Below are 24,409 nucleotides of genomic sequence, written 5' to 3'. Positions count from 1 at the left end.
GGCTGTTTTTGTTGCCAATGAGCTGCTGCGAAAATGGCGGTGTCTCGTCGTTCATCGCAGCAACAACAGCAGGGCAACCTGCAATCTCCGCCACGAAACAGTTATCTTTCGGTAAGTTCTCCGGGCTCTCTGCCGATTGATCTTGTGACAGCGACGGTAGTGCCTCCGGATGGTGAGCGTGGATGCAGCGCAGGCATGGAGAATCCTTCGGCCTCCCCGGATCTTCCAGCACCAGCCCTCAGCAGTGGGAGCAGCACAAGCCCGACCACAACAACCTCCGGCGGGGAGAGTAGTAGTGTCTCGAGCCCCGGTTCAGGAGGCACGAGCCCCGGCGACGGCAGTAGCGGGATCGGTGGAGCTTTCAGGGATCTATTTGAGGCCTGTCGGAATGGAGATGTATCCCGTGTGAAGAGACTTGTAGACTCGGTGAATGTGAATGCGAAGGACATGGCCGGGCGAAAATCTACCCCTCTGCATTTCGCTGCAGGTTAGCTAAGTGATAGCAAGCTTTGTTTTTGTTGTCAGCTCGAGATGGATCGTAGAGGTGTTTTCGCACATCTCCTTGTGCGTGTTAAAAGACCACAATACTGTGGCTGTCACGACGGGAATGGCTAACGTTAGTTAGTTATTAGCTATCTATGCATGTTCATATTTTTATTCGCTAACGTTAACTAGCTTGCTAGTTTGCCAAGACCAAGGCCCATCGAAAACGGCTAGCTAGCTATAATGCTAAAAACAGTTTGGCAGTCAGACTGATGGGGACAGAAGGCCTCAAATCGAACTCATCCCTCGTAGTTGCTAACTACTTACTAAGTGTAAACAAAAATGCACAGATGTGTTGTTTTAAGGGTGTTAGTACATTTATTCCTTGGCGACCCCCAGTGTTTTAACTTGTTTTGTTCCAACCCAGCACTAACACACCCCTGTTCAGCAAAGCAATGGTTGGTTACCAGCTGATTTGTGGAATCCGGTCTGTTAGTGCAGGGCTGGAAAAAAATATGTGCACACCCTGTTTTGACATTCTAGAGGAGCTGCAAAGAAAGTAGTTTGTTTTTGATATTGTGGTCTGTTTTCTGGGTGATATTTTTATTTCTTAGAAGAGACATTACATTACCATTTAGGCAAAAGGTCACCCCGTCCTATACATTTTAAATGTTAGTCATTTAGCAGACGCTCTTATCCAGAGCAACTTACAGGAGCAATTAGGGTTAAGTGCCTTGCTGAAGGGCACATCTACAGATTTTTCACCTAGTCAGCTCAGGGATTCTAAGCAGCAATTTCTTATTGTTGTGATTTTCGTGAAGGAACCTGCAAGTAAGCATTTAGTTGGATGTGTATACCATGTGTATCCTTTACATACGACTAATGAAACTTGAAACTTGTATGCACTGACCATGTTTTATCTGTTGCCTTGTCAGGTTTTGGACGAAAGGATGTGGTTGAGCACCTCTTACAGACTGGAGCTAATGTGCACGCCAGAGACGACGGTGGTCTCATCCCCCTGCACAACGCCTGCTCCTTTGGCCACGCCGAGGTGGTCAGTCTGCTCCTGTGCCAAGGTGCAGACCCCAACGCACGGGACAACTGGAACTACACACCTTTGCATGAGGCAGCCATCAAGGGCAAGATTGATGTGTGCATCGGTAAGGATGGGTTACCATGATGATGTTCTGTTCTGTTTTGTCTTTGAATATAAAGAGGGTGACATGCACATCCTAAACTTGAGAATACCTGTGCTGTGCAAAACAATTATACTGGGATAAATGAATGAGAGGTCCACACATGGAATATTGCTGCTCCCGGTGCTTTATTCCTGCACCCAAATATACTATTTTGTGTCTTTCAATGCTGTTAAGCCCTGGTAATTTTGGAAAAGTTATGTTGACTATATTGAATGTAAGTAATCTACAAGGGTACTTAGGTGCATGACTATAGTTCAGTAACAGTACTGTAAACTCTGAAAGGTATAAGACTATAATTTAATTAATGGTAGTGGGTTCGATCCCCGGGACCACCCATACGTAAAAATGTATGCACACATGATTGTAAGTCGCTTTGGATAAAAGCGTCTGCTAAATGGCTTATTATTATTATTTATTATTATTATTTAATTAAAATATTGAAACTGTTTCCTGTTTCCTTCACAAAGTGCTCCTCCAGCATGGCGCTGATCCCAACATCCGTAATACGGACGGCAAGTCTGCCCTGGATCTGGCAGACCCCTCTGCCAAGGCTGTGCTCACCGGTGAGTTTCATACAACTATCCCCTTTCAGCCAGTTCTCTCCCCCATTATATTGGGTAGGTTCCAGGTAGTCTTTGTGTTTTAACATGACTGCAACTTTAATGACCTGGACTGTAACCTTTATCTGATTCATGGCTTGTCTTGACTTTGTGCTGTTCTAACCTGATATTTTGTATTCAGGTGAGTACAAGAAGGATGAACTCCTGGAAGCAGCAAGGTCAGTTTTATCTTTGTTACCTACCACATCTTTACACATTTTATAATACAACATATGTAATGTCTCTCCTCTGTTATCTGTGTGCTACAGGAGTGGCAACGAGGAGAAACTGATGGCACTACTGACCCCATTAAATGTCAACTGCCATGCCAGTGATGGCCGCAAGGTAAAATATCACCATCTCAACCTTACATCCCCACACTTTATATTAATGTTGTATAATATTGTAGAAGATGCTTGATTTGTTCATAAGATTTGCGTGACCAACAGCAACAAAAGTATGGAGAGAAACTCTGTCAGCCGACTTACCAAAACAAAAGTCACTGTTGTGTGGGGATTAAAAACACCATCTCATCCTAGTCTGATTATTTTAAGGAGCACAATATGAAAAGGATTTGTCATTGGATTGGATTTAAGCAGGGGAGGCTTTAACTTGACTCAATTTATGTGCCTGAGCCATATCCTATATTCTGTACTGACTTAAAGGGATACTTTGGGATTTTGGCAATGAAGCTATTTATCTATTTCCCCAGAGTCATATGAACTCATGGATAGAAAAATGTATGTCTCTGCATCCAGTATGAAGGAAGTTAGATGTAGTTTTGCGAGCAAATGCTAACTAACGTTAGCGCTATGACTGGAAGTCTATGGTAAAGATTTGTATAACTAAACCAAGATAGACCACAGCCTGTCGTTTCCAATGGGAACAAATTAGTCATAGTGGGCAGAACAAGCAAGGAGGTGGTCAGAGCCAAGCAAGAGCTAGCGAGATCCTACTGGCCCGTTCTAGCAAACATCTGCATATTTCCGTTAGGGAACGCCTACTCAGTGAAGTGCACTTATGCAATAACTCAATTCACCTTTGCATTCCTTATAAACAACGCAATAAAAAACAAATACTTTGGTAAAGGGTAAAGTCTACAAAACTTTGTCCACTCTGTTCATAACAGATTCTAGTTTTGGGAACAGAAAACTCTATTGAGATCAAATGTTTCATCAATGAGACAATTTGCTAAATGTCGGCCAAACTCCATCTTCTCCCACTGCTGACAACTGGGCTTCTTCTCACTACCATATTTGGTAGTGAGTGGAAACGCCAAGCGGATGCTTCATATTTATACAACTGGTGAAATATCTGTCTCATTGTTCTATCTGTCTATGGTATCTAGTAGCATGCTAGCAGTTACCGTAGACCAAAAAAACACTAGTTACCAATTGCGCTAACGCTAGTTAGCAACTTCCTTCAAACTGCACACAGAGACATAAAAATGGTATCCACGTGTTCATCTGACTCTGGATGAGAAGATAAATGGCTGAAGTATCCCTTTAATGGTTATCTATCAACATTAATTTCTCTGATCTTTGACCATCTTTCTAAATATTTTTAGCTCCTGTGATTGGAGTCGAAATGTCATCCGTTTCATAGTATATAAACATATGTTACCCTGTTCAACCATCCCCTGTGTGTAGAAATGATAAGTAAAACATTTTTTGCAGTGGTTAAGACTACGTACGGCTCTTATCTTTTGTTTCTACACCTTCAAATATTTTTGGCGGGGAGGGATTTTGGTAGGAAATATTTTATTTTGGTCCCTCAGTTACCCCTAACCCTAGAAACACAGCCAATATTTGCTATAACCAAGTTGTCCCTATATCCATAGAATTGTCCTAATTCCTAAGAAAACGATACGTTATCTTGAGCGCTATTTGAATATAATAACTCTAAGCTTTCAGCTCTTTTATGTACAGTGAGGGGAAAAAAGTATTTGATCCCCTGCTGATTTTGTACGTTTGCCCACTGACAAAGACATGATCAGTCTATAATTTTAATGGTATGCTTGTTTGAACAGTGAGAGACAGAATAACAACAACAAAATCCAGAAAAACGCATGTCAAAAATGTTAATTTATTTGCATTTTAATGAGGGAAATAAGTATTTGACCCCTCTGCAAAACATGACTTAGTACTTGGTGGCAAAACCCTTGTTGGCAATCACAGAGGTCAGACGTTTTTTTGTAGTTGGCCACCAGGTTTGCACACATCTCAGGAGGGATTTTGTCCCACTCCTCTTTGCAGATCTTCTCCAAGTCATTAAGGTTTCGAGGCCGACGTTTGGCAACTCGAACCTTCAGCTCCCTCCACAGATTTTCTATGGGATTAAGGTCTGGAGACTGGCTAGGCCACTCCAGGACCTTAATGTGCTTCTTCTTGAGCCACTCCTTTGTTGCCTTGGCCGTGTGTTTTGGGTCATTGTCATGCTGGAATACCCATCCACGACCCATTTTCAATGCCCTGGCTGAGGGAAGGAGGTTCTCACCCAAGATTTGACGGTACATGGCCCCGTCCATCGTCCCTTTGATGCGGTGAAGTTGTCCTGTCCCCTTAGCAGAAAACCCCCCCCCCCAAAGCATAATGTTTCCAGCTCCATGTTTGACGGTGGGGATGGTGTTCTTGGGGTCATAGGCAGCATTCCTCCTCCTCCAAACACGGCGAGTTGAGTTGATGCCAAAGAGCTCGATTTTGGTCTCATCTGACCACAACACTTTCACTCAGTTCTCTGAATCATTCAGATGTTCATTGGCAAACTTCAGACGGCCCTGTATATGTGCTTTCTTGAGCAGGGGGACCTTGCGGGCGCTGCAGGATTTCAGTCCTTCACTGCGTAGTGTGTTACCAATTGTTTTCTTGGTGACTATGGTCCCAGCTGCCTTGAGATCATTGACAAGATCCACCCGTGTAGTTCTGGGCTGATTCCTCACCGTTCTCATGATCATTGCAACTCCTCGAGGTGAGATCTTGCATGGAGCCCCAGGCCGAGGGAGATTGACAGTTCTTTTGTGTTTCTTCCATTTGCGAATAATCGCACCAACTGTTGTCACGTTCTCACCAAGCTGCTTGGCGATGGTCTTGTAGCCCATTCCAGCCTTGTGTAGGTCTACAATCTTGTCCCTGACATCCTTGGATAGCTCTTTGGTCTTGGCCATGGTGGAGAGTTTGGAATCTGATTGATTGATTGCTTCTGTGGACAGGTGTCTTTTATACAGGTAACAAACCCTTTAAGAGTGTGCTCCTAATCTCAGCTCGTTACCTATATAAAAGACACCTGGGAGCCAGAAATCTTTCTGATTGAGAGGGGGTCAAATACTTATTTCCCTCATTAAAATGCAAATCAATTTATAACATTTTTGACATGCGTTTTTCTGGATTTTTTTGCTGTTATTCTGTCTCTCACAGTTCAAATAACCCTACCATTAAAATTATAGACTGATCATGTCTTTGTCAGTGGGCAAACGTACAAAATCAGCAGGGGATCAAATACTTTTTTCCCTCACTGTAGGCCTAATAATATGTTTAATATTAGGTAATGTTTAACCACGTCCATTCATATTCTATCATGTAGTGTATATGTTATGGACATTTCATTTTAGATTAATGCATTGTGCCTCCTTTAGCACACTGTGTCACTGTCATTGACTTGCTGTCATGACTCATGAGGGCTTTGTCGCGATACTGTAGATGGGGTGGTTGTTTAGGATTTTTAAAATCTTTGCGTTGTTGTTTTTAGCTGTTGATGCCTGAGTGTTTGGATCAAAGAGCATTGTGCTTCCCCATATCACTCCTCTCTGTCTACTCATGGCATCATGACTAGACAATTAACTTTAGTCTGAGGAAAGTGTCTATTTGAAAAGTCAGAAGGCTCTACTTTGCATTGGTATTTGTGGAGTAGGACTGGGTTGTTTTTGATGATTTTTGTTTACCCCTTTTCTTGTTTGGCACCAGTTTAATTATTCAGTTTTTCACCCCCAGTGCATTCTCATGAATAGGGAAGTCCTCGCCAAAAAGCTAGCATCCATCTCCTAGTTGGCAAGAAACCATATCTTGGTCTCCTTTTCGTAATTATGAATAATGCGTACTCTAGAGACTATTGGCTAGGATGAGCAGTATTTTTCTGCCATCATAATTCACTCTGGCTAACCAGGTCCCTAAAGTGGATAAATAAAAATCCTAATCAATATTCTTTGATATAGGTTTTCCAATTACACTACCTTGTTCTCAACTGACATTTAGGAAATCCTCATACATTTCTTCTAATCATAACAGCTTTTCCTCCATATCTGATTTGTTGGTGGAACATATTTGGATTTATATGACTGGGCCGTTTGTCCAGACTCTTGGGCACACTGTGGTGACAGCAAAGCACTCACTCCCTGCACCTCAGTGTGTGCCTCTGCCAGTCTGAGGACTTGTGGGTGTAGGATAAACACTGGGGCTTTTCCTTAGGGGATAACCAGGGAGCCTGCAACCGTGAGGGAAGTCACATTTCCCTAAAGCTCTGTACTCATTGTACCTGGTGTCACTTTGAATTTATATAAAGTGATAATTCTGGTGTGTTTCTCATTTACTTTAAAAGGGTAATAGGCTAGAAGTATCTTCTCACTGTGAAAGAAAAATGCTAAAATGTTGTACTTTTTTTGTTTTGTTTTGTTTTTTGTGTGACTCTGGCAACATTGTCGATCAGTCAACATCCCAAAAAATGCTGGTAAGTTTCTCGATAACAACCACCTGATTGTTGCACTGTTGTGATTTAATTTTTTCTTTAATCCATGTTTTATTTGACCAATACGCTGGCTCTCACTCGTAATTGCACATCATGGACCTGGGTCTACTGGTCACTTTCATATTTCCCACCCCAATGCACCTGTGTGTGGATGTGTGTGTGCCAGACCTGGGTTTAAATACGATTTGTTGTCTTTCAAATACTTTAGCTGTGCGTGATTGAGCTTGTCTGGTGCAATAGAAATGATGGAATAGGACTAGTCCCTAAGGTGTAAACTACACCCATCTGACATGCCAGGCAGGCTCAAATCACATTTTGAAAGTATTTGAAAGAAATCAGATGGTGCTACTATTTGAACCCAGGTGTGGTGTGTGTGTGTTAGTGCGTGTGGTGGCGGTCGGTTGGTGGTTCTAAGGCCACGGCCCGCTCTGCTCGTTGGATTTGGAAAGGAGCAAAAAAATTCCACATTGCCTGCTTTTCCATAGTGCTCCCGCCCCCTTTCTGCACCCCTCTATCCAACTGCTTTACACCCTTTCACCTCTGCCAAGTTTCAATCTTGCTCTTCAATCATTATATTTGTTGTAGTCCTGTGACTTTTCTTTTTTGATAATCATATGCGCATGTCTGGAAGCCTGCACCTGCATTATGTCAATCGGTTCTTGTACTGTACGTGTTTGTGATTTGGTCACTGTCCACTTCTCACTTCTTCTAGTCTTGAATGGGTCATATTCCTTAGTTAAAAACAAAACAAGTGCTGTCATCGCTGCTCATGCTTTTTGTATTAATGGATTTCTTTCCTTGTGATTGCCTTCATCAAACACTGAATGATCCTATTATTAGCCAGGGCCCAGTTTCCCAAAATAACTTAAGACCTGTCATTGCTTTTGGGAAACCGGGCCCTGATTGATTTGGTTAATCTGTCGTGTTCTAGTGATTCAGTGATCATCCTCACATTGTCTGAGTTGTGCAGTGGTCTGATTTTGTCTTAATACCAGTGCATGAATGCTACTGTTTCTTCCTCTCTGTCTGTGAGGTAAACTGTTGGTAGACTCATGGGTGGATAACCATTATCTATTACACAGCTTTGCGTACACCAACATTGTAATGCTTGGCTCACATAGGCATCATGTGATTTGGAATGGCCATACAGGCATACAAAACATTTTTTAAATGAAAAACCAGTAGATTCAAGCCTTCTTTAGCCAGCCTTTTAGAAACCTGTATATTATGTTTTGGAAGTGGTGTAGTTGAGGGACAAACTCAGTTTTGACTAGCTCACTGTTTAAATTTCACATTCATTTGATGTATGTTGGAAGTCAGATTTCCCTTTTGTCCTTCATTTTCAGAGGTGAGCTAGCGTCAGTGTGTGACCCAAGAAGTATATTTTTAAGATGCATGATCTGAGAGTTCTGTCAGACTTGCATAGATAGGGCAGTTGTTAGTGCTAAGCGATTAACCACATATACTTTTTTTTGGGGGGGTGGTGGGTATTAAACAACTAATTGACCATCTGTTAAATTCCTTGAATTCCATTTAGTTACGTTTTTTCTGTGAGCCCTACGCGCCATTTCTCTAGTGAAATCAATAATTTACAAAATAAATAAATCAAGTCAAGAACTGTGGGACGCTGGGCTGAAGGGAGTTGTAGTTTTCATTAAGCAAATATTCAACCTAGTTCAGCTCAGGAACCATAACCCATTGCGCCTGTTCTTTCCAGTTTGGACAGAGATGGATACACTTCTATGCCTGCTACGTTAGGTTAGATACACACAGACCGCATGACGGAGGAAAGAACACAACGATAGAGGGATAGAAACAGTTCATGAAAGTATGCCTTATCTAGAACTAATAAAACAATTTCGTCAGACAGCTCTGCGGCATACTTAGGCAGGCTAGCCTAGCTAAATAGGATGACTAAAGACAGTACGGTATGGAGAACACTGTGATAACGTTGTCTGGCTGCTACTGCCTGAGCAGAGATTATGACTTTGTAAGGAATTAAAAATAAAGTAATCAAATAAAAACTAAGTAACAAACTCAACTGAAATATTTTATTATTTCATAGTAATGTCCTATTGATGTATACCCATAGTGAACCTGAGAGCAACAATGGAATATTTTCAATGTTTTGGCAGTTGAATGTTCCCTATTTCCATTAAAAAGCTCTAAAAATCATTTTAATGGCATTATTTCATAATTCATTTAATGTAAAAAATTATAATCTAAACTAAAATCGAAAAATGTTTTATTTTTATAAACCCGAACCGACTTCAAAAAGCACTAGTTGTTGTTTTGGGGGTAGACTACAACCTTTCTGAGCTTGCATCCTTCCACCATTTAACTTGACTGCAATGAAAACTCACAGACCACCTGGTGTATACAGTTTGCTTCCAAGCATAATCAGTCATTCACTCACTCTGGCTCCCTAAAGGCAGTGTGTTCTGAGGTGCATTGACTCTGGGCTCTGTGTGTCTAATAACATGTCCTCTTTTCCAGTCCACCCCACTGCACCTGGCGGCTGGCTACAACCGCGTACGCATCGTCCAGCTACTGCTGCAGCACGGTGCAGACGTCCATGCCAAGGACAAAGGGTAAGACCACTCTGAAATAGATTGCATCCCAAAAAGACCTTACTGGTTAAAAGTAGTGCACTATATTGGAAATAAGGAGCCATTTGGGAAGCAGGCAAAAACCTTTGTTATATTTATACAGCGGAAGCACCCCGCTGTTTCCTCGTCTAAGACCATTCTCAGACATTTTCACAGCTGAGAAAGTCAACCACATAGTCATAGAGTGATATAATATGTTCATTGTAGTACTTGAAATGAATGATTATTCAATTAAATGGCGGTATATTTTTGTCATACAGTGGCCTGGTCCCTCTTCACAATGCCTGCTCCTATGGACACTTTGAGGTCACAGAGCTTCTTCTCAAGGTAAGGGTTCTATATACCTGTCATTGATGCCCCACTTTAATTTGACTTTTAGAATGTTGAATGCTTTTATTGATAGAATAACTGATTAACTCGTCTGTGTGTTTACAGCATGGAGCATGTGTAAATGCCATGGACCTGTGGCAGTTCACCCCTCTCCACGAGGCTGCATCTAAGAACCGTGTGGAGGTGTGTTCTCTGTTGCTGAGCCACGGTGCCGACCCCAACCTGCTCAACTGCCACAGCAAGAGCGCCGTGGACATGGCCCCCACCCCCGAACTTAAAGAGCGGCTCACCTGTGAGTTCTGTTGGTAGACATGCATACACACACCCCTTATACATGATAACAAAGAAAGAAAGCATACTTATATACACACATGCATCACTCCCTATTCACAAAGACTACAGACAGGACACAACACACTCTCACACGCGCTGCCTTCTGAACTGAAGGGAATGCCTGCCTGAGCACTCAGATCTTCTCAGATTGATGTTGTCAATATCCTCTTTCTGCCATCCAGATGAGTTTAAAGGTCATTCGCTGCTCCAGGCAGCTCGGGAGGCAGACATGGCCAAGGTGAAGAAGACCCTGGCTCTGGAGATCATCAGCTTCAAACACCCACAGACCAATGAGACAGCCCTGGTGAGATCCCTTCTCCTTCTGGCTAATGCTCAATGTCACAGTGCTGACACCTAACATTATCTCATAATATACAGCTATGAATGTGTCACAAATGGCAAACTATTCCCTATATAGTGGACTACTTTTGAAAAGTGGTGCGCTATAAATGGGCTGTGGTCAAAAGTAGTGCACTATATAGAGAACACGGGTGCCATAATATTATGTCTATCAGAACGCGTTTGTGTGACATGCATAACCTAGGTTGACCACTATAAAACGAGTACAAAACCTGAGACGAATTTTACATAAAGCATGTGATGGACAGTGATTAATGGAAGGTGTTGTCCCTCTGTTTCAGCACTGTGCCGTTGCTTCCCCTCACCCCAAACGGAAGCAGGTGACCGAACTGCTGCTGCGTAAAGGTGCCAACGTCAACGAGAAGAACAAAGAGTAAGACCATTAAAACTCTGAGACCATGTATCAGTGTTTCCCCTACCACTGTATAAGAATAGTTAGGTACCTATTGGTTTCAATTGAGAATGTTGGGGTTTTTGGGACCTTTGCATGCAGTCTGGAAACACTGTCATATGCATTCATATAGCCCCTGAGTGAGGCACTAATGGTTGTCTTTGTCTCTCTCTCTCGTCCTGTCTGTAGCTTCATGACGACCCTACATGTAGCGGCTGAGAGAGCACACAACGACATCCTGGAGGTGCTGCAGAAACATGGAGCCAAGGTACACACTACAGGGTCTCACTAATACCATATCATTTAATGTACCTTTTCATCTATCTCTTTTCTCTCCTTTCTCTCTCACTTGCTCTCAGCCTCTATTTGATAATGTAACTCAAAATATTTCATGAAATAAATGTATCACATTGAGCTGTGAGTATGTTGCTGTTTGCGTGACTGACTCTTCCCTCTGTCCTTCTCCGTCTCCCTCCCTCCCTCCAGGTAAATGCGGTGGACACCCTGGGGCAAACTGCCCTCCACAGGGCAGCCCTGGCGGGCCACATCCAGACGTGCAGGCTGCTGCTGAGCTACGGGGCCGACCCGGCCATCGTCTCCCTGCAGGGCTTCACTGCGGCACAGATGGGCAACGAGGCCGTGCAGCAGATCCTCAATGGTACAGTAGTAGAGCGTCTTGGTTAAATACAAAGATTCTCTTTTATATTCTTCTATCTACATTGTGATTGACAATGTTGCTTGTGTGGATGTAAGATGCATGGCCTTAAAATCTAGGCTATGCTCATCAATGTTGGAAAGTTAGCAGGATGTATAACAGAGAAACTATCGATTATGTTGCCCATACGTCTTACACAGTGTTTTTTAATGTCTCGGTATGTGTTATTTAACAATGTTGTTGGTCCCTTTCCTACAGAAAATATTCCAACTCGTAACTCTGATGTGGACTACCGGTTTCTGGAAGCCGCTAAGGCTGGAGATTTGGACACTGTGCAGGTAAGCTGATCAGCTACATCGTCTCAGGTTCATGAATTCAATCACGTTATATGCGTCAACCATGCTCTACATACCACCATGAATCCAAAATGTCTCCCTCAGCCCTCTCTCACTCCTGATCTTCTGTCTATGTTGTCTTGTCTGTGTGTTGTAGCAACTCTGCACTCCTCAGAACGTGAACTGTCGGGACCTGGAGGGTCGTCACTCTACCCCTCTGCACTTTGCTGCAGGCTACAACCGTGTGGCCGTGGTGGAGTACCTGCTACATCATGGAGCTGACGTACATGCTAAAGACAAAGGGTACGTGTCGTCCTCCTATGACACTCTAGGAGGACAAGGTAGCCTAGGGGGTAAAGCGTTGGGAGAGTAACTGAAAGATTGCTGGTTTGGAACCCCGAGCCGGCAATACAATTTTTTAATAAAATTGCTCCTGTAAGTCACTCTGGATAAGAGCGTCTGCTAAATGACTAAAATGTTAATCTACTACCTCGGTCTGTCCCTACTGTTTTTGACGAGACTGCTGCTTTTGCATCAGATAGTCAGTAAAAAGGCTTTAATTCTGTATTGAATAAAACTTTATCATTGGATTGTATTTTGCATTAAATACACACAGTACTTGAAACCTTCAGTGATAGAAATACATAATTTGTAGGATATCTTCCTTCAGTGGTGTAATTAGTCGTCTTATGTCTGTCCTGCAGTGGTCTGGTGCCCCTCCACAATGCCTGCTCCTACGGTCACTATGAGGTGGCTGAGCTGCTGGTGAGACACGGGGCATCGGTGAACGTAGCTGACCTCTGGAAGTTCACCCCTCTCCACGAGGCTGCCGCCAAGGGCAAATACGAGATCTGCAAACTGCTGCTCAAGGTTAGTCTTCCTGTGCCTTTCGTATCAACTCTTCTGAAATGATCAGGTCTAAATGGCATGAGGCTACAAGGAGGCATTTGTATAGCAATAAGAGATTTTCAACGACAGAACAAACTATTTAACTAAGAGATTTTTGTATGTATACTGAACAAAAATATTAACACAACAAGTGTTGGTCCCATGTTTCATGAGCTGAAATAAAAGATCCCAGAAATGTTCCATGTGCACAAAAAGTTTTTCGCTAAAATGTTTTGTACAAATTTGATTACATCACTGTTAGTGATGATTTCTCCTTTGCCAAGATAATCCATCCAGCTGACAGGTGTAGCATATCAAGAAGCTGATTAAACAGCATGACCATTACACAGGTGTACCTTGTGCTGGGGACAATAAAGGGCCACTCTGAAATGTGCAGTTTTGTCACACAACACAATGCCACAGATGTCTCAAGTTTTTTGACTGCAGTTCGGCGTCATAACTGACTTCAGTGGGCAAATGCTCACCTTCGATGGCCACTGGCATGCTGGAGAAATGTGCTCTTCACGAATTAATCCCAGTTTCAACTGTACCAGGCAGATGACAGACAGCATGTATGGCATCGTGTGGGCGAGCGGTTTGCTGATTGTTGTGAACAATGTGCACCATGGTGGGGTTATGGTATGGGCAGGCATAAGCTACTGACAACAAATAATTGCATTTTATCGATTGGCAATTTGAATGCACAGAGATCCCGTGACAAGGTCCAGAGGCCCATTGTCGTGCCATTCATCCGCTGCCATCACCTCATGTTTCATGATGACAATGCACCATGTTGCAAGGATCTGTACACAATTCCTGGAAGCTGAAAATATCCCAGTTCTTCCATGGCCTGCATACTCACCAGACATGTCACCCATTGAGCATGTTTGGGATGCTCTGGATCGACGTATGACAGCGTGTTCCAGTTCCAGACCTCTTCACACAGTCATTGAAGAGGAGTGGGACAACATTCCACAGGCCACTATCAACTGCCTGATCAACTGTATGCAAAGGAGATGTGTCGCGCTGCATGAGGCAAATGGTGGTCACACCAAATACTGACTGGTTTTCTCATCCACGCCCCTACCTTTTTTAAGGTATCTGTGACCAACAGATGCATATCTGTATTCCCAGTCATGTGAAATCCATAGGTTAGGGCCTAATTAATTTATTTCAGTTGACTGATTTCCTTATATGAACTGTAACTCAGTAAAATCTTTGATATTGTTGCATGTTGCATTTATATTTTTGTTCAGTGTATATTTATGATGATGATTATGTTTCTCCAGCATGGAGCGGACCCCACCAAGAAGAACCGTGATGGTAACATGCCTCTGGACATGGTGAAGGATGGAGACACGGACATCCAGGACCTGCTGAGAGGAGACGCTGCCCTGCTGGACGCTGCTAAGAAGGGCTGTCTGGCCCGAGTCCAGAAACTCTGCAGCCCAGAGAACATCAACTGTAGAGACACACAGGGACGTAACTCCACCCCCCTGCACCTCGCAGGTACTGGACATACCGGCCTTCAAAATCAATTAATGGAATCAATCAAATCAAAGCACTTTTTACATTAGCAATTGTCACAAAGTGCTTTACAGTTACCCAGCCTAAACCCCCAATAGCAAGCAAAGCAGTGGAATCAATTCATTTAATAGCAAATGTGGAACCTATAAACAGACCTTTACCACTCCCAAACAGAAGTTTATCCCCTTACATAAAATGATGACAGGCAGATCATCAAACCCTGGGAATTTAGATCATTTGGAGCTGTATTATTTATTTGACACACATTACACATATCTTTCATTAATGTTTTTTGTAAGGTAGACTGTCATGTTGTTTCATGTTGTCATCTGTCATGTTTCCCGCCTCTGTAGCTGGCTACAACAACCTGGAGGTGGCGGAGTATCTCCTGGAGCACGGGGCTGACGTCAATGCACAGGACAAAGGAGGCCTCATCCCCCTGCACAACGCTGCCTCCTATGGGGTGAGTCCGCACCAAGACTATGTCAGGCCTTGGAAACCATTGTACATGCTGTACGGTTTGACATAAGGTTTTATAGCATAGACAATGCTTATAAAACACCTACCCTTTGACCTTTTGGCCTAAAATATGTAACAGCTTGGAGGATTTCTTAGAAGCTATTGTATGCATTGTTTAGGTTACAAAACCTAATGGAAAACCATACAGTACAGGACAAAACACCCACACTGTGATGAAAGTGACCTTGTGGAAAGCTTAGATATGTAACAGCTTGGATGTCATCAGTTTTGGGGCATGTCATGATTTATATTGTGTTGCTGATCTCTCCTCTCGTGTCTCTCCTCATCTGCTACTTCTATCCTCTCCTCTGCTCCTCTCCTGTCTTTCCTCTTTCTCTCCTACAGCATGTGGACATTGCTGCCCTCCTGATAAAGTTCAGTACATGTGTGAACGCTACAGATAAGTGGGCCTTCACCCCCCTCCACGAAGCAGCTCAGAAGGGCCGTACCCAGCTGTGTGCTCTGCTGCTGGCCCACGGAGCGGACCCCACCATGAAGAACCAGGAGGGACAGACTGCGCTGGACCTGGCTACGGTAACACTTCTTGCTCTCCTACTGTTAGAGCAGTTAGCAATGCCACCAAATGATGTTTTTTTTTGCTGTAAATGGCTGGCATTTGCTTGAATTATGAGTGCTTAAAATGTTTCCCATCTACAGTGCATTCGGAAAGTATTCAGACCTCTTGACTTTTTCACGTTAGAGCCTTATTCTAAAATGGATTAAATAAATACAAATCTTCAACAATCTATACACAATACCCCATAATGAGAAAGCGAAAACAGGTTTTTAGAAATGTGTGCAAATGTATTAGAAATACATTTGGATTGTGTCGAGGCACAGATCTGGGGAAGGGTACCAAAAAATGTCTGCGGCATTGAAGGACCCCAAGAACACAGTGGCCTCCATCATTCTTAAATGGAAGAAGTTTGGAACGACCAAGACCCTTCCTAGAGCTGGCCGCCCGGCCTAACTGAGCAATCAGGGGAGAAGGGCCTTGGTTAGGGAGGTGACCAAGAACCTGATGGTCACTCTGACAGAGTTCCTCTGTGGAGATGGGAGAACCTTCCAGAAGTACAACCATCTCTGCAGCACTCCACCCATCAGGCCTTTATGGTAGAGTGGCCAGACGAAAGCCACTCCTCAGTAAAAGGCACATCACAGCCCGCTTGGAGTTTGCCAAAAGGCACCTAAAGACTCTCAGACCATGAGAAACAAGATTCTCTGGTCTGATTAAACCAATATTGAACTCTTTGGCTTGAATGCCAAGCATCATGTCTGAAGGAAACCTGGCACCATCCCTACGGTGAAGCATGGTGGTGGCAGCATCATGCTGTGGGGGATGTTTTTCAGCGGCAGGGACTGGGAGACTAGTCAGGATCGAGGGAAAGATGAATGGAGCAAAGTACAGAGAGATCCTTGATGAAAACCTGCTCAGGACCTCAGACTGGGGCGAAGGTTCACCTTCCAACAGGACAACTACCCTAAGCACACAGCCAAGACAACGCAGGAGTGGCTTCGGGACAAGTCTCTGAATGTTCTTGAGTGTGGCACAGCCAGAGCCCAGACTTGAACCTGATCTCTGGAGAGACCTGAAAATAGCTGTGCAGCGACGCTCCCCATCCAACCTGACAGAGCTTGAGAGGATCTGCAGAGAAGAATGGGAGAAACTCCACAAATACAGTTGTGCAAAGCTTGTAGCGTCATATCCAAGAAGACTCAAGTCTGTAATCGCTGCCAAAGGTGCTTCAACAAAGTACTGAGTAAAGGGTCTGAATACTTATGTAAATGTCATATTTCTGTTTTTTATTTTTAATAAATTTGCAAAAACATCTGCAAACCTGTTTTTGCTTCGTCATTATGTGGAATTGTGTGTAGATTGTGGGAAAAACAACAACAATTTAATCAGTTTTAGAATATGGCTGTAACGTAATAATGTGGAAAAAGTCAAGGGGTCTGAATTATTTCTGAATGCCCTGTATATATTTTGACACACTTTGAAATTAGGGATTTGGCCATTACTGAAACAGCCTGAAATTCTAACATTTAGACCAACCAGTCGAGCCCCTTCTCACCCATGACTTCTCCCTCTAAATTATGTCTTCCTCCTCCTCTCTTAGGCTGATGACATCCGTGCCCTGCTGATGGATGCCATGCCCCCAGATGCCCTGCCCAGCTGCTTCAAGCCCCAGGCCACGGTGGTCAGTGCCGGCTCAGTCATCTCCCCAGCCTCCACGCCCTCCTGCCTGTCTGCAGCCAGCAGCATCGACAACCTGGCCGGGCCCCTCAACGAGCTGGGGGCCGCAGGGACCTCCGGGGTGGCCGACGGGGCCACGGGAATCGACAGGAAGGAGGGGGAATGTGAGTAGAGATAAAGAGCCTGGATCAAAACTGAGCTGGGTTTTAGCAAGCAGCTGATATTCTACTAGTTTTGGTAGAATATGGTTGAAGTCTTAGTCAATATAGATGAGTCAATAATTTTACTCTCATGCTGAATTTGCTCGTGTGGTGTTTGTATTCCAGTGGCGATATTGGACATGAACATCGGTCAGTTCCTGAAGAGCTTGGGTCTGGAGCATCTAAGGGAAATCTTTGAGAGAGAACAGGTGAGTGTTCATTGATTGGGTTTCATGTTATTATTTGTAATTTAATAGGGCATCTAATTAGTCTGACATTTTATCTGTCTTTGCTCCTCTTGGAGTAACTGTTCTCATGTCACAGTTCAGGATCCCTGCTCTGTACCAAATGTCCTGTTTTCTCCCAGATCTCTCTAGATGTGCTGGCTGACATGGGTCACGAAGAACTGAAGGAGATTGGGATCAACGCTTACGGCCACCGACACAAACTCATCAAGGGAGTGGAGAGGCTGTTGGGGGGACAACAAGGTCAGGACATTCCCAGAGAAATCTCTGAGGAGCTAGAAATCTCTGGAGCTGATGTGGTGGTTCCCATTTATTGCTGCGTCAAATACTTCCCAGACTATTCCTCCTATTCCTGGAATGAAGATTCTCTATTGAAAGTTGTTTTTAGTTCAAGATTAGGCCAAATGTGTCCAGTATACTTGCCCTTAAAGTATAGGTGGGAAACCACCCCAATATGAAACCACGTATGAGTGCTTTGTTTGTTCTCCAGGTGCCAACCCGTATCTGACATTCCACTGTGCCAACCAGGGCACGGTCCTCATCGACCTAGCCCCTGACGACAAGGAGGGCCAATCAGTGGAGGAGGAGGTGGGTACAGATATATACTACCGTTCAAAAGTTTGGGGTCACTTAGAAATGTCCTTGTTTTCGAAAGAAAAGCAATTTTGTTGTCCATTAAAATAACATCAAATTGATCAGAAATACAGTGTAGACATTGTTAATGTTGTAAATGGCTATTGTAGCGGGAAATCTACATAGGCGTACAGAGGCCCATTATCAGCAACCATCAGTCCTGTGTTCCAATGGCACGTTGTGTTTGCTAATCCAAGTTTATCATTTTAAAAGGCTAATTGATCATTAGAAAACCCTTTTGCAATTATGTTAGCACAGCTGAAAACTGTTGTGCTGATTTAAAGAAGCAATAAAATTGGCCTTCTTGAGACTAGTTGAGTATCTGGAGCATCAGCAATTGTGGGTTCGATTACAGGCTCAAAATGGCCAGAAACAAATAACTTTCTTCTGAAACTCGTCAGTCTATTCTTGTTCTGAGAAATGAAGGCTATTCCATGCGAGAAATTGCCAAGAAACTGAAGATCTCGTACAACGCTGTGTACTACTCCCTTCACAGAACAGCGCAAACTGGCTCTAACCAGAATAGAAAGAGGAGTGGGAGGCCCCGGTGCAAAACTGAGCAAGAGGACAAATACATTAGTGTCTAGTCTGAGAAACAGGCGCCTCACAGGTCCTTAACTGGCAGCTTCATTAAATAGTACCCGCAAAACACCAGTCTCAACGTCAACAGTGAAGAGGCGACTCCGGGATGCTGACCTTCTAGGCAGAGTTGCAAAGAAAAAGCCGTATCAGACTGGCCAATAAAAATAAAAGATTAAGATGGGCAAAAGAACACAGACACTAGACATAGGAAGATTGGAAAAAAGTGTTATGGACAGACAAATTGAAGTTTGAGGTGTTCGGATCACAAAGAAGAACATTTGTGAGACGCAGACCAAATGAAAAGATGCTGGAGGAGTGCTTGATGCCATCTGTCAAGCATGGTGGAGGCAATGTGATGGTCTGGGGGTGCTTTGGTGGTGGTAAAGTGGGAGATTTGTACAGGGTGAAAGGGATCTTGAAAAAGGAAGGCTTTCACTCCATTTTGCAACGCCATGCCATACCCTGTGGACGGTGCTTGATTGGAGCCAATTTCCTCCTACAACAGGACAATGACCCAAAGCACAGCTCCAAACTATGCAATAACTATTTAGGGAAGAAGCAGTCAGCTGGTATTCTGTCTATAATGGAGTGGCCAGCACAGTCACTGGATCTCAACCCTATTGTGCTGTTGTGGGAGCAGCTTGACCGTACGTAAGAAGTGCCCATCAAGCCAATCCAACTTGTGGGAGGTGCTTCAGGAAGCATGGGGTGAAATCTCTTCAGATTACCTCAACAAATTGACAACTAGAATGCCAAAGGTCTGCAAGGCTATAATTGCTGCAAATGGAGGATTCTTTGATGATAGCAAAGTTTGAAGGACACAATTATTATTTCAATTAATCATTATTTCTAACCTTGTCAATGACTACATTTCCTATTCATTTTGCGATATTTCCTATTCAAACTCATTTCATGTATGTTTTCATGGAAAACAAGGACATTTCTAAGTGACCCCAAACATTTGAACGGTAGTGTACATACGTACGTGCGTACATACATGCATACATACATACATACATACATACATACATACATACATACATACATACATACATACATACATACATACAGGACCAGTCAAAAGTTTGGACACACCTACTCATTCAAGGGGTTTTCTTTACTATTTTCTACATTGTATAATAATAATGAAGACCTCAAAACTTTGAAATAACACATGGAGTCATGTAGGAACCAAAAAAGTGTTAAACAAATCAACATATATTTTACATTTGAGATTCTTCAAATAGCCACCCTTTGCATTGATGGCAGTTTTGCACACGCTTGGCATTCTCTCAACCAGCTTCATGAGGAATGCTTTTCCAACAGTCTTGAAGGAGTTCCCACATATGCTGAGCACTTGTTGGCTGCTTTTCCTTCACAGTTTTGCCCCAAAACATTTACAGCAAGGACATATTGACATATTTTTATAAAATGTTTTATTTATTTTACTATTTCATGCTGAAACCCTCATATTAAAAAACAATGGTATTCATTTAAGTTGGATGGTTTATATTTAGGATGTTTTACAGCTTTGTCATTATTATTATTATTTTTATTATTATTATCGAAGGTGTTTTTTAAATATATTTTATATAGGGGGCCAGAGATAAGACTCCTCTGACAATCTGAAGTACCCAGAAACGCCACTAGACGTCATCTTTTTTTATATTCCTTGATAGTTACCAAAATTCTGATAGTTTCTAGTAATATACCCTCCCTTTGCAACCCTACTCAAGGGTGAAAGAATGCCATGTTTGGAGAAATGTAATGAAATCCTGTGATTTTTAGACATGTATTTTTCTTCTCTCTGCTCCAGATGCAAAGTACCATCAGAGAACACAGAGATGGAGGTAACGCAGGAGGGGTGTTCAGCAGATACAATATCATCAAGGTCAGCTTTACATGACATTACTACACACTATACTATCTACATTTGCTCATATGATGGAGCTCATTGAGCTAGAAATACACACTTTACACACAATCTTTACTTTAAGACTACCCTCGATCACAGTTATTGGTTGGTAAGAATGCACTATGGTTTCAGGAACTCAGGTTAGCAATCCCATCTTCTGAAAAGGAAGGAAGATTAGAAGTCATCAGTTTTTCCTAGCCATCGTGCTTCTGCATTGCTTGCTGTTTGGGGTTTTAGGCTGGGTTTCTGTATAGCACTTTGTGACATCTGCTGATGTAAAAAGGGCTTTAGGAATATATTTGATCAGTATTGCTGCTCTAGTTGATTCCTGTCTGTGTGTCCATGCAGATTCAGAAGGTGGTCAACAAGAAGCTGCGGGAGCGATACACACACCGCCAGAAGGAGATCTCGGACGAGAACCACAACCACCACAATGAGCGCATGCTCTTCCATGGTAACAAGACATATTCCGTATTCATATTACAACCTGTTTGTTTTTTACCATGCTCCTTGTTATTTCTGAATGGCAATGATGTCTTAACTGATCATCACTGGATAAATGTTAACCCTGTTAATTATTATTTATTGTTTTTAATCGTATTTGACGTTGTTCTTGTTTCATGTCTTTTGGTTCTCCAGGTTCTCCGTTCATAAATGCCATCATCCACAAAGGCTTTGACGAGCGGCATGCGTACATCGGAGGAATGTTTGGAGCAGGGATCTACTTTGCTGAGAACTCCTCTAAGAGTAACCAGTATGTTTATGGCATTGGGGGCGGCACCGGATGCCCCACTCACAAAGACCGCTCCTGTTACCTGTGCCACAGGTGAGACATGATCTATAGAAATAACAAATATTTAGGTTCATTAAGGCTTTACTACTCAAACTCATGAAAAGAGAGCACTTGATGACTCGTGAGCATTCCATACCACTGTTGCCAAACTAGTGCCCTTCAATCAATTAATCAATCAATTACAGCCTTCATCAGAGCTTTGATAATTGTGAAACATCATTAGTGAAACATCATTTGACGCCTCTTCTCCCTGTTATCTATGACCTCCAGGCAGATGTTATTCTGCCGTGTAACCCTGGGGAAGTCCTTCCTCCAGTTCAGTGCCATGAAGATGGCCCACGCCCCCCCTGGACACCACTCTGTGATTGGCCGGCCCAGCGTCAACGGCCTGGCCTACGCAGAATACGTAATCTACAGAGGAGAGCAGGTGAGACCTTAACTCCATTCAACTTTATTTATCCCCAAAGGCAAGTCCAGACATTAGGGACACAGATTAAGCCTAGACCTGGACTAAAAAGCATACACAATGGAAAATAATTTGTACTCCAGTACTTATTACACTGAACACAAATATAAACACAACATGTAAAGTGTTGGACCCATGTTTCATGAGCTGAAATAAAAGATCCCAGAAATGTTCCATATACACAAAAAGGTATTACTCAAATTGTGCACAAATGCGTTTACATCCCTGTTATGAGCATTTCTCCTTTGCCTAGATAATCCATCCACTTGACAGGTGTGGCATATCAAGGAGCTGATTAAACGGCATGATCAATGCACAGGTGCATCTTGTGCTGGGGACTATAAGGCCTCCTGTAGCTCAGTTGGTAGAGCATGGCGCTTGCAACGCCAGGGTTGTGGGTTCGATTCCCACGGGGGGCCAGTATGAAAAATGTATGCACGCACTAACTGTAAGTCGCTCTGGATAAGAGCGTCTGCTAAATGACTAAAATGTATAAAAGGTCACTACAATGTTCAGTTGTCACACAACACAATACCACAGATGTCTCAAGTTGAGGGAGCGTGCAATTGGCATGCTTACTGAAGTAATGTCCACCAGAGTTGTTGCCAGAGAATTGAATGTTCGTTTCTCTACCATAAGCCGCCTCCAAAGTTGTTTTAAAGAATTTGGCAGTATGTCCAACCGGCCTCACAACCGCAGACCACGTGTAACCACGCCAGCTCAGGACCTCCACATCCGGCTTCTTCACCTGCGGGATCGTCTGAGACCAGCCACCCGGACAGCTGATGAAACTATGGGTTTGCCCAACTGAAGAATTTCTTCACAAACTGTCAGAAACCGTCTCAGAGAGGCTCATCTGCGTGCGTGTCGTCCTCACCAGAGTCTTGACCTGACTGCAGTTCGTCGTTGTAACCGACTTCGGTGGGCAAATGCTTACCTTGAATGCTCACTGGCACCCTAGAGAAGTGTGCTCTTCGGATGAATCCCGGTTTCAACTGTACCGGGCAGATGGCAGACGGCGTGTGTGGCGTTGTGTTGTTAAGCGGTTTGCTGATGTCAATGTTGTGAACAGAGTGCCCCATGGTGGCGGTGGGGTTATGGTATGTGCAGGCATAAGCTACGGACAACGAACACAATTGCATTTTATTGATGGCAATTTGAATGCACAGAGATACCGTGACGAGATCCTGAGACCTGTTGTCGTGCCATTCAGCCACCGCCATCACCTCATCTTTCAGCATGATAATGCACAGCCCCATGTCGCAAGGATCTGTACACAATTCCTGGAAGCTGAAAATATCCCAGTTCTTCCATGACCTGCATACTCACCAGACATGTCACCCATTGAGCATGTTTCGGATACTTTGGATTGACGTGTACAACAGCATGTAAGACGACATGTTCCAGCCAATATCCAGGAACTTTGCACAGCCATTGAAGAGTGGGTCAACGTTCCACAGACCACAATCAACAGCCTGATCAACTCTATGTGAAGGAAATGTGTCGCGCTGCAGGAGGCAAATGGTGGTCACATCTGATACTGACTGGTTTTCTGATCCACGCATCTGTGACCAACAGAGGCATATCTGTATTCCCAGTTGTGAAATCCATAGATTAGGGCCTAATTTATTTATTTAAATTGACTGATTTCCTTATATGAACTGTAACTCAGTAAAATCTTTAATTGTTGTGTTTAATATTAGTTTCAGTGTATTTGATCTTCTCATTGACTTCTATCCCATGTGTGTTTTGTAGGCCTACCCAGAGTATCTCATCACCTATCAGATCCTTAAGCCGGAGAGCACAGCCGCGTCTGCTGCAGGAGCGGAGCAGAAGTCCTAGTCCTGCACCACCATATCAATCACACACACACACAGTTACTGAACACAGTCCTCCTGACCCACAACACAGGACTGAGGCTTTTTGGTGTTTTGTCTCTGCTTTTTTGTTTTATTGTAATGCCTAAACCTTTTTATTTTCACCCCAGATTGAGTTCCAGTTCAATTCTTCTTGTCCAGTAGAGTTAACAGTAGACTGCTCAGACAACATATGAAGTATACTGTAATATATTATCTCCTGATTGTGGTGATAGTTGCATAGACAGACGCATGTATGGCCCTATTGCGTGTGTGGGTTCCCCACTAGCTACCCCTGGAGCGGGTTGTAGAGATTCACCCTCTCGTCTGCCCTGCAGTGTCAGAATATTAACAATTCGCTACCATTCTCGCCTTGTGACTTGGAGAATCACCTCTCTTCAGCCCTGTTGTCTGTAACCCCTGTAATACTGCGCCTCCCCCCCCCCAGCCAGCCATCCATACATACATCCAACCATACATACAAACACTACATGACCAAAAGTATGTGGACACCTGCTCGTCGAACATCTCATTCCAAAATCATGGGCATTAATATGGAG

General features: G+C 43.4%; 1 protein-coding gene across 2 annotated transcripts; it reads left to right on the top strand.

The window, feature by feature from the left end:
- Positions 1 to 24,409, top strand: LOC121584999 (poly [ADP-ribose] polymerase tankyrase-1). Of its 2 annotated transcripts, none has more exons than XM_041901297.1 (28): positions 1 to 487; positions 1,419 to 1,643; positions 2,150 to 2,245; positions 2,424 to 2,460; positions 2,551 to 2,626; positions 6,980 to 7,000; positions 9,515 to 9,609; positions 9,888 to 9,954; positions 10,063 to 10,249; positions 10,473 to 10,594; positions 10,932 to 11,023; positions 11,231 to 11,309; positions 11,528 to 11,699; positions 11,955 to 12,034; positions 12,189 to 12,334; positions 12,736 to 12,901; positions 14,209 to 14,428; positions 14,800 to 14,909; positions 15,311 to 15,499; positions 17,083 to 17,323; positions 17,486 to 17,568; positions 17,727 to 17,847; positions 18,095 to 18,192; positions 20,636 to 20,710; positions 21,083 to 21,188; positions 21,374 to 21,560; positions 21,798 to 21,954; positions 23,749 to 24,409. In XM_041901297.1, exons 1-28 carry the CDS (start codon positions 34 to 36, stop codon positions 23,833 to 23,835), a joined length of 3,789 nt encoding a protein of 1,262 aa, XP_041757231.1. In that variant the 5' UTR covers positions 1 to 33; the 3' UTR covers positions 23,836 to 24,409. The 2 variants fall into 2 exon arrangements, with proteins under 2 accessions (XP_041757231.1, XP_041757230.1); XM_041901296.1 differs by having other exon boundaries at positions 21,365 to 21,560.

This window comes from Coregonus clupeaformis, chromosome 16, assembly GCF_020615455.1.
Source record: "Coregonus clupeaformis isolate EN_2021a chromosome 16, ASM2061545v1, whole genome shotgun sequence".
NCBI lineage: Eukaryota > Metazoa > Chordata > Actinopteri > Salmoniformes > Salmonidae > Coregonus > Coregonus clupeaformis.
This window is presented reverse-complemented; position numbering and strand designations above follow the sequence as displayed.